Here is a 16,666-nt window from a genome sequence, read left to right on the forward strand (position 1 = left end):
GGGGGCTCATGATGGGATTAGAGTCCTTATAAGAAGAGGAAGAGAGATCAGAATATAACCTCTCTCTCTCTGTCTCTCTCTCTCTCTTATATTATTACAAACATGTGGATAAAATAGCAAATTACTATGAATCAAAAAAATGAATAATTTCTTAGAAGGAAATGCATATAAATTTCAACAGTGGCTATCACCAGGTGAAGCAGGATTATGAGCGAGTATTATGACATTTGGTTTTATGTTTATATGTTCTTATCTGTGTATAGCAAATATGGGCAACTTGATTAATAATAAGGTTCTGAAAGTTGATTGGTCTCTTAACAATACCTGGTATTCCAATGCTTGTCCACTTTTCACTGCCATCTGGATGGAGAGATTCCTATGCACTAGATACCCATTACCTGGTACTTTTTCTCAGTACTCTGAAAAACCTTTCTCAGTGTTCCAGTTGACAGTTGTGCATTCATAAAAAGCAGTCCATCCCCCTACTGATGAAAAACACAAGGGAGGAGAAAGCCAGCTTACATTTTACCAAAATGAGGCAGGGGATAAAAGTTCAAACCCAGGGCAGATTAAGCAGCACATCAAAGTTTCTCTTTTAAGTGTTAATTTTGCATGAGGCCTAGGGAATGATAACCTAGAAGTCAGACTGTGTTACCTGTTGAGCTGAAAAATAATCCCATTACAATTTGCCCAGTATCACACAGCAAAATCAAGCTGTGGTTTAGAGATTCAGCTCTTGAAGCAGCAAAGAGATGAGAAAGCTACTCCCCCACTCTACCTTGGCCCTTATCATTTTTCTTTACCATTGGATTTAGCCAGCGGACACTCAGACAGTTGCCTGGGGCACACACTTCTTGCCCTATAAAAACCTCAGATCTCTCTGCAAAGCCTCCACTGCTTTGTGGAAGGTGCCACGTGCTCAGAATGTCTGATGGGGAGCCTCTGTGTGGGACCATTGCTTCTTGAACTTCACATCCTGTATTTATATTTCTGAATTTTGCTCCCTGTCTTGTAAAGGGAAGAGAAAAAGAAGGATCGCTGTGTTAAGAACGAAACAGATTCAGCAGCCTTTCTACCTGTATATTTGGTGGTATTGGACTAGGTCGGCCAGTGTCCTGACACTAACATCACTTTTCCTGACTCAATCATGGTAATTTTCTAAGAGTTCACTCTTGGTAGATACGTCAGAACTGAGACGGGTAGTATGAATTCATATACTATTTGCTTACTTTTGCAATGGCCTCAAGGAAATAATTTCATGGGGGATAAAATTCCCAGATAAAATACAGTATGCCCAGTTAAATTTGAAATTTGAATAAATAACAAAAAATGTTTTAGCATAAGTATGTCTTATGCAATATTTATTTAATATAAGCATTTGTTGTCTTAAGCACGTATATACTAAAATGTTATTTGTTTAACTGAAATTCAAGTGTAACTGATATCTTTAATTTTTATTTGCTAAATCTAGAGATGCTAATGGGGGAGAAACTGGAACTATCCTTTAAAATTTTTCATTTCATCCATTGCTTCCCTACATTTTTTTTTTTTTTGCGGTACGCGGGCCTCTCACTGTTGTGGCCTCTCCCGTTGCAGAGCACAGGCTCCGGACACGCAGGCTCAGCGGCCATGGCTCACAGGCCTAGCCGCTCCGCGGCATGTAGGATCTTCCTGGACCAGGGCACGAACCCATGTCCCCTGCATCGGCAGGCGGACCCTCAACCACTGTGCCACCAGGGAAGCCCTGCTTCCCTACATTTTAATGATACTTAATAAATTCCCATAGTAAAATGCACTCGTGTTTCTTCCTGTTGAGTCTTTGCCTTATTGAAATTCAGGAATAAATGCCATAAAACCTCATTCATTTCTGATTTCCATTTGTTAGTAATAAAAACTTGGAAGTCGAATGGCTTGAACATAGTCTCTCTGAAGGGCTGGGATGCACACAATCCTTTAAAGATATGACCACATCTTTTAACAAGTATTTTTACCATGTCTCTTATCATAGTCGAAGAAAAGCCCTGATACTTCACAGAAACCGCTGTGGTCATTGGTTCTGTCTTTGGTTAGATACACTTTCTCACTCTGGGCTGGCTGAAGTTAATGTTTTGCATTAATATAAAGCATATAAAGTATACCTCCAGGCTCTAGCAGAATGAGTGCTAATATGGTTTTGTGTATCTGGAGACTAAACTGGTCTGAGAGGCAGGTCACCCAGGCAAGTGTTTAGAGTTCCAGTATTTTTAAATGCTGTAATTATACTGTGGAGTTAAAAGGTAATGAAAGAAATGTAATCTGATAAAGAATACTATATTTTCCAAAACTTCTTTTGCAAGAGGATTATAGCTATTGCAGCTGATTAAAAGAAATCTTTTGACAGCTCCTTGTGTGAACAACCAAAAATATTCCAGAGAACATTCTAAATGTTCAATTGACTATAGAATTTTTTTTTTCCTTAATCCAATATGGCCATTTGGTGTCCAGAGTGCTGGTAACAAAGGAAGGATGAGGTGTTGTCACCAATAGCCCTCTTTCTTAGCCTTTTCCCTACTTTTTTTTCAGCCTCTCAAAGAGAACTATACAACAAATATTAATAAAATATGTGTTGGGCTTCCCTGGTGGCGCAGTGGTTGAGAGTCCGCCTGCCGATGCAGGGGACACAGGTTTATGCCCCGGTCCAGGAAGATCCCACATGCCGCGGACAGGCTGGGCCCCTGAGCCATGGCCGCTGAGCCTGAGCATCCAGAGCCTGTGCTCTGCAACAGGAGAGGCCACAGCGGTGAGAGGCCTGCGTACCTCAAAAAAAAAAAAAAAAAAAAAAAAATGTGTTGAAATGGTATTCAGTTATTTGCCTTCCTGGATCATCCCGGTAACTTCATCTTTCTACTTAGAGTTGACCATATTGCACAAATTCACCAAATATGGAACATTATAACAAGATAGTTCAAAAAACACAAGGATCCCCAAGCCATAGGGATCCCCAAACTTCCCCAACTGGAAGTTTTGGAGAAGCAGTTCTCAAGCTTTAGTGAATGTGAGGATTTCCTGGAAGGCTAATTAAAGCACACATTGTGGGACTCTGCCCCGTTGTTGCTGACCAATTGGGTGTGTCTGGGGTGTAGACTGAGATTGTGCATTTGTAACAGGTTCCCAGGTGGTGTTGCTTTTCCAGGTCTGGGGACCTTAGTTTAAGAACCACTGTGTCAGATTTATAATCTGATATCCTAAACCAAGTAATGTTTACATTAATTAGGGGACCTGTTAATTCATGGGTTTTTGTTTTGTTTTTTAAATCCCCTCCTCCATCACATAGACTCACAGACATTATAAACTTTTGCTAGGGCTGATTCCAGAGTGGCAGCTGCACATGTAAGTGATGTTTGATTAATTGAAAAATGGATTATATTCCATTTCTTTCAATGGAGGTCTCTTTCTTCATCTTAACACAAGAGAAACAGATGCAGTAGACTGTACTTCTAAGAAAAGATAATAATGTCAGGAGCTCCAGTGGCGTAATCGGTTAGCGCGCGGTACTTAAATAATAATGTCAGAACTTTCTGGGTTGATTACATGAATTTGGGGATCCATAGAGTCTCCAAGCATCCCAAAGTAAAAGTTTTCATCATTTGAAAGAGACAAAATTATGCATAGTATGTTCTATGGGGATTTATATGACATTTTCTAATCTTAAAATCTTTTAGGAGCTTCTTTTTACATTCATGCTACTTTTCATAAATTTCATTTTTAGCTTTTGCTTTAAGCAGAAGCTCTAAAACATTGGACTTGGAAAGGAGTTTCTGACTTCATAGGGAATTATTTTTCACGCTTAACAATGTTTAATATTGTAGATGAAATGTCATACCTTAAAAATCCATTCTAAGTTAGTGTGCCTCTGTGACTGGTCTTTGAAATTAACAAGAATATGATAAGGAGAGCAAGCACAAAGGGACTTAACCTTACAGAAACATTTTTACTATTTGCTTGATCATTTTGGTGAGTTTCTAAAACACATTGAGGATCTTCTCTATCTCTAGGTGCTCAATTAATATAAATCTGGAATATCCCTAGGAGTGTTTCTCCTATGCTTACTTATGTTTGACAAAACTAAAGCAAATAGATGTTAATATTTCTCCTTTGGGTCACCTCTTAAGAGTAGGCCTTCCTCTGTATTTTCATTAGGAGAACATTAAAGGTTTTGCTGTGTTCGTATCTGCTTATGAACTACCATCTTTCAGAAGAAGAAGAAGAAAAAGAATAATGTCTAAGGACAATATGATACTCTATTTTTCTTGGACCAACACAGATAAGAAACAATACCAGTTAGTTAAATGCATATATGGCTCTTTGCCGAAATCCTAGACAAAGAAGATTTAGGAATCTTCCCAAGACAAAATTTGGATAGAGAGAGGGCTCAGACTCACTTATTCTTATCATGAACTCTGGTATCAGACTCACTCATACAAATTTCTTACTGGATGGGATTTTGGTATTCTCAGGTACATTTCTCTAAATATAATTACCTTATGTAATTTTATAGCAGGCCAAAAGGATGGCTTCTTCGATGAAGCAAGACTGGGAAATGTTACTCTTTGAGGGTTCAACAGAATGACCATGGGCATCTTAAAGATAAAACCAAACCAAAACAAAGTGAAAACTTCTCCTGTTGGCTTTCTTCTGGATGAAATTCTCACCATTGTTATTCTAATGTAAAATCCTCTGTAAAATTGTAAAGTAGGTAGTTTCATTTTGACTCTTCCAAAGCATTCTTCTATTGCTTTCTGATTAAATCTTTCACCCATTTCCTAGGCGATCTGTCTCCTCATCGAACTCTGCCCAAATTCCAGCCACAATTTTTTGAGCTACAAGTTCCAAATGTTATTTGTACTTCTTTGCTTTCTTTTAGTTTTATCATCTTTCTTTCTCTGCTCCTACATTAAATCAGTGTAGTTGATTTCACATTGAATTTTAGATGAAACAATTTGATAACATTATTTTATAAGATATGATACACTGGTAGGCCCATCCCTCCAAGGGGAACTAGTTCTCTAAGAGAAGGGGGAGGGGCTTCCCTGGTGGCGCAGTGGTTGGGAGTCCGCCTGCCGATGCAGGGGACACGGGTTCGTGCCCCGGTCCGGGAAGATCCCACATGCCTAGGAGCGGCTGGGCCCGTGAGCCATGGCCGCTGAACCTGCACGTGTGGAGCCTGTGCTCCGCAACAGGAGAGGCCACAACAGGGAGAGGCCCGTGTACCGCAAAAAATTTAAAAAAAAAAAAAGAGGGAGGAGAGTAGCCTAGATTGAAGTCAGTGTAATTATCAGTGAGACATTTCTTAGGCCTGTGTATACTCTCCAAGTGGGTGGAGGCAGCTTGCACCTACCATGTGCTAAAACTTTGAAAACAGGACCATTGGAGACACACCTCTTATTTCTCAGCAGATTATATTTACTTGGGTCCATGCCCATCTTTTCTAAAAATGAAGTAACTAATGCAAGTTACTTCAAGCAGCGAGACACCTTTATTCAGAGTCATATGTTCAAAATATAACTGTGAAAAGGAGCACAAAAGCTCAAATTGCCAGCAAACTGCAAGGGTAATTGTATTGAAGAAATGTTTATCTTTATTTAACTTTCCCAAATTATGTACGCACGGTGCCGAAAACTGTCATAACCTCCTTGTTTCAGATGAAGTGGATTATTTATTTGTGATAATGGGCACATATGCTCATTAACATGCTGTCATAAACAGCTGTGTGAAATATACTATGTGTTCTGTGACATAAATAAGGTGTTCAACATGAGGATGTTGTTTAAAATATAGGCCCCAGGAAGGACAAAAAAGCAATCAGTGCTTTTTAATATAGTTGCCTGGTCTTGAATTCTAAATTTATTTCTGCCTTATTAATGCTACTTGTATGGAAATTGCAGGTATGACTCCAGTGAAGTATCTTGACATTTAAGGACATTAGAACTTCTTTCTACTTCCTCATCCTTGGTGTATCTCTAGCTAGCTGTTCACTGTTAGTAGCTTGGTAAGCTTAGAGCGGCGTTCATTTGATGGATGTCTTCAACCCATCCTAATTCTGAAAGTTCCCAAACTGGATATTGAATTTAAAGATCATCAAGTTCAACACTCTCATTTCACAGAAGGAGCTGAGCTTCTGAAGATTTAAAAGGCTTGTCTGAGTCACAGATCTTTAAATAGTAAAGCCAGGACCAAGGGCTAACTAGCCAGACTTCTGATGTGAGGTACTTTCCACTAGAGGAGTGGGCAGTAATAATTAGGTTGGCTACACCAAAACAATCTGAGGGGAGGAGGGCCTTATTGGACAATGAGAGGGTGAGGCTGTATCTTTTGGGATTTTTACCATGATAATTTACGGTAGACACGATGCTCACTGTTATTTTACAATTTATAATAATTTGAGCAAACTTCCAGCTGCTTTCTTTGGGTAAATGACCTAGTTGGATGAAATGAGTGTATGACAAGGAATGGTGGGCACATTTCAACAAAAACAATAAAGTAACAGACTTATTTTGAATATAAGGTTTAGAAAAATTGGGTTTGTGGGAACATGGCAGATAACAGCATGGAGAAACAGTGAGAAGCTGTTCAGCTTTATCTTGAAAGTGGAGTATACAAAGCTAGAAATAAGTCTGTCCATTGGTGCTAGTATGGGCCAATCCTTTATTATAAGAATACTGACTATAAGCAATTTAGATGCCTGCCTTTTAAATAATAGAAAACTGGAACATTTTCACCAAGTATAACAAAAATCGTTCCCATCACAGAAAAATTAAGGAAGCTAATCAAGTTGAGATTGTTATCCTGGAAGATTGAAGCTAAAACATAACTTAGAGGAGGGAGTGTTTTTAAAGAAATTAAATGCTGCCTCAAAAGAACAAGGGTCTCTTACAAAGATGTGTTCCTTTCCTCTGTACTGTTACACAGGGTGATTCAGGAGAAAAATGGGATTAAATGGAAGCAAGAAAATTCAGTTAAGACTCTAAGAATGATTCAATATTGAAAGCAAGGGATATTGTAGAGTCCCTAGCCCCAGAAATCATTGAAAATGAAATTTAAAGTAATTGAACTTGAGTGATTTAGGTATACACCTGTCTGAGCAAAGGGTGAGCCCCATGACCTCCTGAGACCTCATCAAAGTCTTTGATTCAACAACCAAATATTCTGCCAAATGCTGTGCTGCCCGCCCTGAAAAGAATGTACTTAAACTAATTGTAGGTGTTTTACCTCCTCCAGATTCTTAAATGACCTTCTATTCTTTCTGTTGATTTCTTATGTTCATAGATGTTTATGAAAAAAAATCCAACTATAATATTCACCTAGACTTCCTGGCTCGTGAGCAACATTTGGATGGAAATTGAGACACATCAGGGGTTTGTGACTTTAGTTGGTAGCTTTATTGACTTGCTTCTGCAAGTGGCATCTCTTACCTATTTAAAACCCACATGAGCATTGTTCTAAATAACTTGTCCCACCCAGTTTGGAGCTGTTTTTTTGTTATTGTAGTTAATGAAATACTGTCTCTGAGTGGATTTCTTTTTAAATTTATTGGATACTGAACTCAGAATGCAGAGATAGAAATAGCACCCTAAATCTTAGCTACCCCACTACTAACCATGGTTACTTTATTTTATTTATTTATTTAAAAAATATATTTATTTATTTTTGGCTGCATTGGGTCTTTGTTGCTGTGCGTGGGCTTTTTCTAGTTGCGGCAATTGAGGGCTACCCTTTGTTGTGGTCCATAGCCTTCTCATTGTGGTGGTTCTCTTCTTGTGGAGCACAGGCTCTAGGCGCATGGGCTTCAGCAGTTGTGGCATGCGGGCTCAGTATTTGTGTCTCATGGGCTCTAGAGCGCAGGCTTAGTATTTGTGGCGCACAGGCTTAGTTGCTCTGCGGCATGTGGGATCTTCTCGGACCAGAGCTTGAATCCGTGTCCCCTGCATTGGCGGGCGGATTCTTAACCACTGTGCCACCAGGGAAGTCCCACTGTGGCTACTTTGGAAAATATTAGTCTATTCTGTCTAAATTTTCAAGTGTTGATAGATATGTGATGGTGGCCATGCCTAGATTTCTATAAATTCTTAATTTTTTATATTATCACTTTTGGGACCAATAGTTTCATTAATTGTGGTTACCTCAGTTGGACAGTTTTTCACTTCTTTAACACAACATCCTTGATTTTAAGTTTCATTTAGCCTTGGACATTATTCAAAGCCCCCAGGTGTTTTGAAAAAGTTTTGTGAAGAAAAGGCAAGGGATTGACTCCTGAGATCTATTTGAATAAGTGAACATATTTCCCTGTACTTTCATGTTCCAGGTTTCCAGATTAAGTCTTTCACATCACTGCGCTTCCTGTCGGAACCTTCTGATGCCGTCACGATGCGGGGAGGAAATGTCCTCCTGAACTGCTCTGCAGAGTCTGACCGAGGAGCTCCAGTTATCAAGTGGAAGAAAGATGGCATCCACCTCGCCTTGGGGATGGAGGAAAGGAAGCAGCAACTTCCAAATGGCTCTCTGTTTATACAAAACATACTTCACTCCAGGCACCATAAGCCAGATGAGGGACTCTACCAATGTGAGGCATCTTTAGGAGATTCTGGGTCAATTATTAGTCGGACAGCAAAAGTTGCGGTGGCAGGTAAGTGGATTTTTCCTTCTCCTCCTCTTCCTTCTCCATCTCTTCTTCTACTCCTATTTTTTTTTGTTTTTGAGATTAAGAAAAAAGAACTAATATTTGTAAAAGCAGCATATATTTTTAAGAAAAAGGAAAAAATGTAAAAACATGTATGTTTATTTCCTCATAGTCTTGATTGACTTTTTGCCTAAATTAGCTTGGAAAACAATAGAAGAATCTCAACAATTAACATAACATTATGAGATTTTCCAAAACAAAATTTGGCTCAAGTTGATCCACTACTTATGTGTAAGGAAGGAGTTTTCGTTAATAGAAAAATATTAGAAAAATAATTTCCTAATTCATTCCATTTTACAGCCTCACTAATGATGAAAATTTGCAGTTTGTGTGTGTGTGTGTGTGTGTGTGTGTGTGTGTGCTTGTTTATTTGTTTGGTGGGGTTTTTTTTTGCCTTTAGAGCAGTGGATTTTATTTTAATTATAATGGCTACAACATATAAATCTCTAAATGAAAAATAAAAATTTGAATAGTGCTTCCAAATATCTTTATGCTTGGTAATGTATTGACTCAATAACTGAATAATAAGATGAAAAGTTTTTCTTTTTATATATATTTTGAAGTGGTGCAGACCCTGAAAGAAACAATACTGAATGTCCTGGAATCCATGGATATTGCTCTTTTTTGCCCCACTTATTTTGGTTAGAGGGTAGCTCATGATTATTTCTTTTCAGAGTTAGACCTGTAGGAAAAATAATTAAATTTTACTCATTTCTGTAATGATTCAGCTAAAAGTTGGGCTTTGACTTTGTTTTTTCTTTTTTTGTTGTTTGATTTTGATATTGGTCACAAAACAAGGCAAATGGATCCAACCTGAAATAAATTTAGGCCTTCAGATAGGTAAACAGGTTTGAAGGGCTCCTTTCAAACTTAATCTTCAGTTCTATTCACTTGAATGAATAGGCCATAATGTAGTCATTTGATATGGGTTTCCTTTCCCAGGGTCCATGTAGTCTATATACAGGAAGACTGATGAGAATGAGGACTCATTTTCAACAATGACATATACTAGGACAATCAGGCAGGACCACCCCCCACCCTTGTACTCTTCTAGTAAAGATGCGATAAAGTTGAAATCTGAAAAAAGGGATTTTGTCAGATTATGATATAAAAAATTAGATCTCATAGATAAGCAATCAGTCCATAAATTCAACTTCCTGCCACTCTTTTATGGCTTCTTTTCCCCACTAAGGACTCTCTTTCATATTTCAGTTAAACCAGACTATTCTGGAGCAAAGATATCCTGACGATACAGTGGTCAGCCATCTTGGTTTAACCGGGACTGACCTGCTTTTAGCCCTTGAAAATACTGGTCCTGAGAACCCCTCAGTCCCACGTAAAAGTAGAATAGTTGGTCAACCTACCTAGTTGAACCCTCCACCTTCTCTAGCAATGCTAGACTGAAGCATGGGTGCAGAGCGTCTCCTTCACTCAGGACACACGTGAGGTGGCATCCTGATCATCCTGTCCCCTTTACTCAGGAGACACATGAGGTGGCACCTGATCAGGAAAACCAAGGCTATCAGCCACCTGGGATCTCTGAGTGATGGGTGTCTGAAATTTGATTGATGAGCGTAAAGTGTAGAGAGAACTGAAAGCCTATGTTAATGATGATTGATTAAAAAAGAAAAGTGGAGCAAGTGTTGAGGGTTAAGGTAAAAACTCCTTTCCTGGAATGCTCCAAATGAAGCAGAAAGGGTACAGTTTGATTTCCTGCGTTTGAGAATTTCTGGATGCTCACATCCCATCTGTCAGTTGCCCACAATACAAAGTAGCTCTGCTGATTTGAGTGAATCAGGCTGGTACTTTGATGCCTGTTCCAAAAGGCACACACATACGTGTGCTGTTAATGAAAATGTCCTGATAAGTTGTGGTTTCTGTTTCCTGTGATCTGGATTCACGTTTACATGCTCTGTTTCAATGGTGAGATGAAGAATAATCCCTTCCCTGTGAGATATCAAAATAAAGTGGATTCTTCTTTTGACTTCCGTATTCTGTACAAGGATAGGCTGGCAGATTCAGTCACTGAGTTACAATTTAATATTAGATTGTATCATTTCAAGGCAGTGAGGCTTATTCACAGCCTTTTAAACACTTACCTTGCTGTTTGGCAACACAGCATATGTCAATGTTATGTCTGCTGAAGTTAAGATTGCCAAACCACTGGAATGCACAAGGGGCATATATCTTCCCTGTAATAAAGACCACGGGCCTGATTTAATCTCATTTTAAAAACATTAGCAGTCAGTAAACCAGTCACTCCTAAAAAGTAACAGGCAGCTTTTCTTTGGGTGAGAAAAAACAAAATCTGTTCTCTACCCTCAGGTGCTGTGGAGAGCCCATTTAATAGAATGCTCCTCTTCCATTTTTGCTTTCTCAAAGTGTCTTGATAAAAAGAAATGTGGCAAATGAAATTGGTCCTTAATCAATCAGCTAATTTCATGCAATGATCTTGCTGTACACCATTCATTCTATTTTCTAAGAACTTCTCAAGTGCTCTTTAAGTCCTGAGTACATGCTTAGCTGGAGAGGGAGAGAGAGCAGGAAAGAGAAATGAGGGGCTACCAGCCCATTCAACATCCTGTTAAAAATCTCTGTGTAACGGGCTACCGACTGTCAGTATTTCTGGGAATCGTGCGTTCTATCAGTAAGGAACACCTGGGCTGTTAAGTCTCTATTTGAAAGCAACTTGGCCGGTACTGGCTGAAACTTGGGAATTGTATTTGTATCCAATGAGCTCTAATCTAAAATGGTGCAGTATTTCTCTGCATTGTGTACCTCTATTTAGCATTTCTAGATGGAGAACAGCTTGAAGAGACGAGCAGAGCCAGACTTTGTTTATATAACTTCTCCTACCACCCTCTCCACTCAGTACCTAGAAAATCAGCAGACATGTTTAGTAGTTTTTCAGTAGATATTTGTTTTACCAATGAAGATGTGGGGCTTTCTGCCATCTATGGAGAGTTTCTGGCCAATGTTATCTTCTTCCTTCTCTTCCTCGTCCACTTCTTCATTATTGACCTTGATGTGATTAGTTAAATTTACCTATGTGTGTCCCTACTCTTTTTTTTTTTTTTGCGGTACGCGGGCCTCTCACTGTTGTGGCCTCTCCCGCTGCGGAGCACAGGCTCCGGATGTGCAGGCTCAGTGGCCATGGCTCACGGGCCCAGCTGCTCCGCGGCATGTGGGATCTTCCCGGACCGGGGCACAAACCCGTGTCCCCTGCATCGGCAGGCGGACTCTCAACCACTGCGCCACCAGGGGAGCCCTGTGTCCCTACTCTTGATGGGCAGAGTTGGAATAATTTGATTTATGTCTCAATAGTCTACAAATTCATTAACTATTATAAGATGGACTGTGCTGGAATATTCATGTGCTACTTGAAAAAAATAAAAGGCATGTGTCAGTTCCTTATTTCTTCCTATAACATGAAGATGAGTTTGCATCTGGCCAAGCACGTCTTCCCTCTGCCAGATGTCACCAGCTATCTGAGCCTGTATTCTCTTCCGTAAAATAGACATAATAATAACAATCTACCTCCTAAGGCTGTGCTGGCTTTCAAATAGCATCTAGGATGTAAAGCCATAGTGCAGAGTAGATTCTTATTCAATAGCAGCAGTAGTATAAATAGACTTAATAATGGTTATTGTGTTATTACAATTATTACTACTAGGAAATGACAACTTTCAATAGTCCCGTGTGGTGGTACAAAAAATTTGGGGGGGAAGGAGATACATGTAGGCTGCAAATCCTGAGCCATAAATATTATCGTCCTAGATCAGATATCTGCCTTTGCAATCCATAATTACAAACTGGCAAGACTGAATCGAGTTTTCAAATGGTTGAATCTCTCTGCAGTTTGTTGGCCAGCAATGCCAAAATCAGTTTAACTACAAAATTCATTTTTCAAAAGTTGATCTATTTTGTCAGTGGAGCCAATATAATTTGTACTGGGTCTAGATCAAGCAATAACTGCTGTCATTTTGGAAAAAAAGATGCTGGGCCATCTTCTCAACCAAGCCTCCTTGATAACCTTCCAACTGAAAAAGATTCACCTGTGCTGGGTCCACAGGAGTTAGTTGGTCTAGATTGGGAGTTTAAATAATGCTGATGTGTAAGAAAACCAGATCACTGCGGAGCTCCTCTGAATCACCATGAAAGAGTCATCTTATTCATTTTTCCTGATTACACCACCACCACACATCCACCATCCACCACACCCACCTACCCACGTGACTACTTGCCCATCTACTTCTCCTGCTGGGCTCTTAGCAGCCCAGCTGGAACCTAAATGCTTCCTCTGCTTGTATTCACACTCTTGGGGATGGAAGGCAGCCAGCCTCTCCTCCCTCATGTAAAGCAACACCGACTGCAGGATACATGATAGAGCATTTGTGTCCAGGTAGATTCTCTTTGTTGTTGTTAATTTTAAGCATTTATGTCTTGAATATTAAAACCATTGACTTGCTTTTTTTATAGTCCTTTGCTCTTGGCACAGTATATTCATACACATTATCTCATAATGCTCAAAAAAGCCCTGTGATATAGATACCCAAAATGACAGAGAACAAACTGAAAAGGTGTAGTGGCTTTCTACAGGCAGAGACTAGAACTCAGAGTTTCTAACTCTGGCACACACTTATTCCCTTATCATTTTGCTTCTCAGTCTAAGGACTAGGTTTAAGGATACTGCGAATAGTTTCCCACTTAGTCATTTATTTTTAATCAATGAAACTCTCCAAAATAGAAACTAAGGGGAAAATAATAGTAGATTTCTTTTATCCATGTATTGCCTTGAAAATATCAACTTCTTATGGGTGTAGGGGTTCAGAAGAGGCCTCCCCAATATGTGCTACTTTGGTATGTGGATTATTTTGCGCTAAAAGCAATGGAGATCCTATGGGCTCGAGAGAAACTACTGTCTGTTCCTTAACAACCTAGAAAAATTTAAATTGGGGATTTTTCCCAGAAAAAGAGTTATTGCCAGAGATACATTTTATCTAAGTGGCCCCATCTATATGGCAGGACAAATATCTAATTAATAAATATCTGCTCTTCTTCATATTATCCTGTGAATGACCCTCCTGTCCTGGGAAGCCCCGGCCTGTATCCCACTCCTTAGCTCAGGACAGCATATATACCTCGTTTTGGTTTTCTGTCTTTGAACCTCTCACATATGTGGGTTCTCTTACACTCTCATATATGTGGGATTCCTGTATATATGAAATTAAATGTGGTATTCTGTTAATCTGTCTTATGTCAATTTAATTCTTAGACCAGTCAGAAGAACCTAGAAGGGTAAAGGAAAGATATTTCCTTCCCAACATGGGGAAACACTATGATTTGGATATTTTTTCTAAGATAAGATTTTGCTAGCACAGCTATGCATTAAATAATGACACAAGATCAATCTCTCCTGAAATGTGGAGAACATGTGATTTTTAAAATAAGCTTATAAATAGTCTTTCTAGGGGCAAGAGTTTGGTTATCTTTTATCTTTGTAAGTGGTTTTATAATTCAGGTCGAATTTGCATTTTGTTCTTGAAAATCAAGAAAATAAAAGGCCAACTAAATTGCATTTACTTGTGTTGTTATCTCATTCAGGAGCATATTTTTTTACTTCCTTATTACAATAGATGTTTCAAGATGCAAATTGAGCACTCTGCTTTTAAAAAACACAGGCATTATAATTAAAAGTCCCCTGAGTTTAAAAAAAAAATAATTAGTTACTTGAGGAGTAGTTTCAATGAATTCCCTTCCAGAATGCCTCCAATTTAAATGAGTTATGAAATAATTAGTGAAAGCATATTATAGTGAGAGAAGCTAGAATTGCTTCGGCATAATGGAGCATTTTGTGAAATGATAACCTGACCTTTACATTTTTACTTAAAAGGAAACTGAAAAAGGAGCTTGTCTTAAGAGAAGGGAGAATAAACTACATTGCCTCGGGCCACTCAAATGTTATAGAAAGGAAATAGCAAGAAAAAATGCTCATATTCCTTTCCTCTACAAGAACAAATATAAGGATCTTGCCTAGAAGGTCAAGTTCATCCAGTGAAGCAGTTTGGAAAATGTATCCCAGTGCCCTTGAATGCTCTCAGAATTCTATTTTGGGGAAGGTTCAGTTACAGAGCAAAGTTTTACATTTTATACTGAGAGGGATATTGTTTATTTTCAGACTGGTGAGCGGTAAAATCCATTGTTCTGACTCCATAATTCTTAATGGTCTTAATTATCTTCATTTAGCTAAGTGTTCTTTTGTTTTGTGGTTAAAACATGAGAAAGAAAGAAAATTTAAGGAAGGATTGTGGTGTTATAAGTAATTGTTGTATGTGTGCTAATCTTACAATTTTCTTTTAGTTTTATTGCCAGATAAAACTGGGATAATCACCAGTATTGCCCAGTGCCTGCTTACCCACACACTCCCACACCCTCAACTTAAATAATGGCATTTTAAAGAGTAGGTTTTTAGTTGCCTCCTCCCTAAGTCAGTTAACTCTGCAGTAAAATTAAAATAGAAATATATTCCTGAATAAAATATGCAGAGTAGAAAGACATCTTCTACATTATAAAAATTACAAAAGAAAACTTGACAGGGCTTTTTATAGTAGAAACATCAACAAAATAACTTTAAAAAATCTTCCAACCTTTCACTGCCTTTTCTTTGTTATGAATTCTAATTCATATGACAGTGGAAATAGCTAATTATTCATTCTAAAATTCAGTATCTTAAGAGCACTCTTCTTTTATTCAACCGTTAAGCTAGCTACAGTGTGATTTTTGCTGGTTTGCTGGTGCTGTAATAAAAATGAAGGGGTAATATCTAAAACAGTAATACTATTTAGTAATGCTAATAGTAAAATAGTACAGTGGTAGTATTTTAACCAAAAACTCTTTTGAATTCTAGAAGACCCCCTTGGAATACAAGAGATTTTTTTGTTTGTTTTTTGGGTGGTTTTTTTTTATAAATGTTAGGCTAACAAAGACTTAAATCAGAGGAAGTAAAGTAGATAGATCAGGTGGTATAACTGTAAATCTCTGATAAAATTATGATTGATAATAAATTTAATAGAGCATTTTACTTTTATGAACCTATCACTGGTACTGATTTTTTTCTATTGTTTTTTATGTCCATGCTAAAATTTATTATTTAAATTTAGTAAAGATCTACAACTTAAGATATTTATACTAGATACAAGTTTTCCTACAAAGTAAGGAAATATTCAAACTTAGGAATGTTCTAGAAACTAAGTTAGTTAGAAGAAATCATGGAAAATCTCAGTGTATATGGTCCCTAAATTATCTTAAACTTTTCTTGTCAGGATCCATATTTAGAGATGAGAGTACTGAATGCCATCAGTGAAAACATCTCCCTTTAAGAAGGTATTGCTTTGTGTGTGTGTGTGTGTGGTACGCGGGCCTCTCACTGTTGTGGCCTCTCCCGTTGCGGAGCGCAGGCTCCGGACGCGCAGGCTCAGCGGCCATGGCTCACGGGCCCAGCCGCTCCGCAGCATGTGGGATCTTCCCAGACCAGGGCACGAACCCACGTCCCCTGCATCGGCAGGCTGACTCTCAACCACTGCGCCACCAGGGAAGCCCCAGGTATTGCTTTTTAATAGTCTACTTTTATATTTATAAGCTATACCTATATATTCTATAATAAGCAGTCTAGTCCACTGGTCATTTCTCCTATAATTGTTAAATATGTCTATTATTCGATAGAGATGAGAATTAGAATAAGTCAGTAAGTTGATTTCTAGTGACTAGGCAGCCATTGGAATATAAGAAGGAGCTACATATTCTTAGTGTAGCAAATAACTTGTTTTGGACCTTGAATTATGAGTTGAACATGTAACAACAACAATAAAACAATGATAAATATTTTTGATAGCAAATAAATAATCACAGTAAATCCCAAAACCCAAATATATCTACTCATTTCACAATATA

The 16,666-nt window shown here is 38.4% G+C and overlaps 1 protein-coding gene across 1 annotated transcript in view; it reads left to right on the forward strand.

Annotated features, from left to right (window-relative positions):
• DCC (DCC netrin 1 receptor) overlaps positions 1-16,666 on the forward strand; it is an 808,121-nt gene that overhangs the window by 20,252 nt on the left and 771,203 nt on the right. The window contains exon 2 of the mRNA XM_060118369.1: positions 8,342-8,662. Coding sequence (XP_059974352.1) covers positions 8,342-8,662 — 321 coding nt within the window. The remainder of the gene's footprint in view (positions 1-8,341; positions 8,663-16,666) is intronic.

Source organism: Mesoplodon densirostris, chromosome 15 (genome assembly GCF_025265405.1).
Source record: "Mesoplodon densirostris isolate mMesDen1 chromosome 15, mMesDen1 primary haplotype, whole genome shotgun sequence".
NCBI lineage: Eukaryota > Metazoa > Chordata > Mammalia > Artiodactyla > Ziphiidae > Mesoplodon > Mesoplodon densirostris.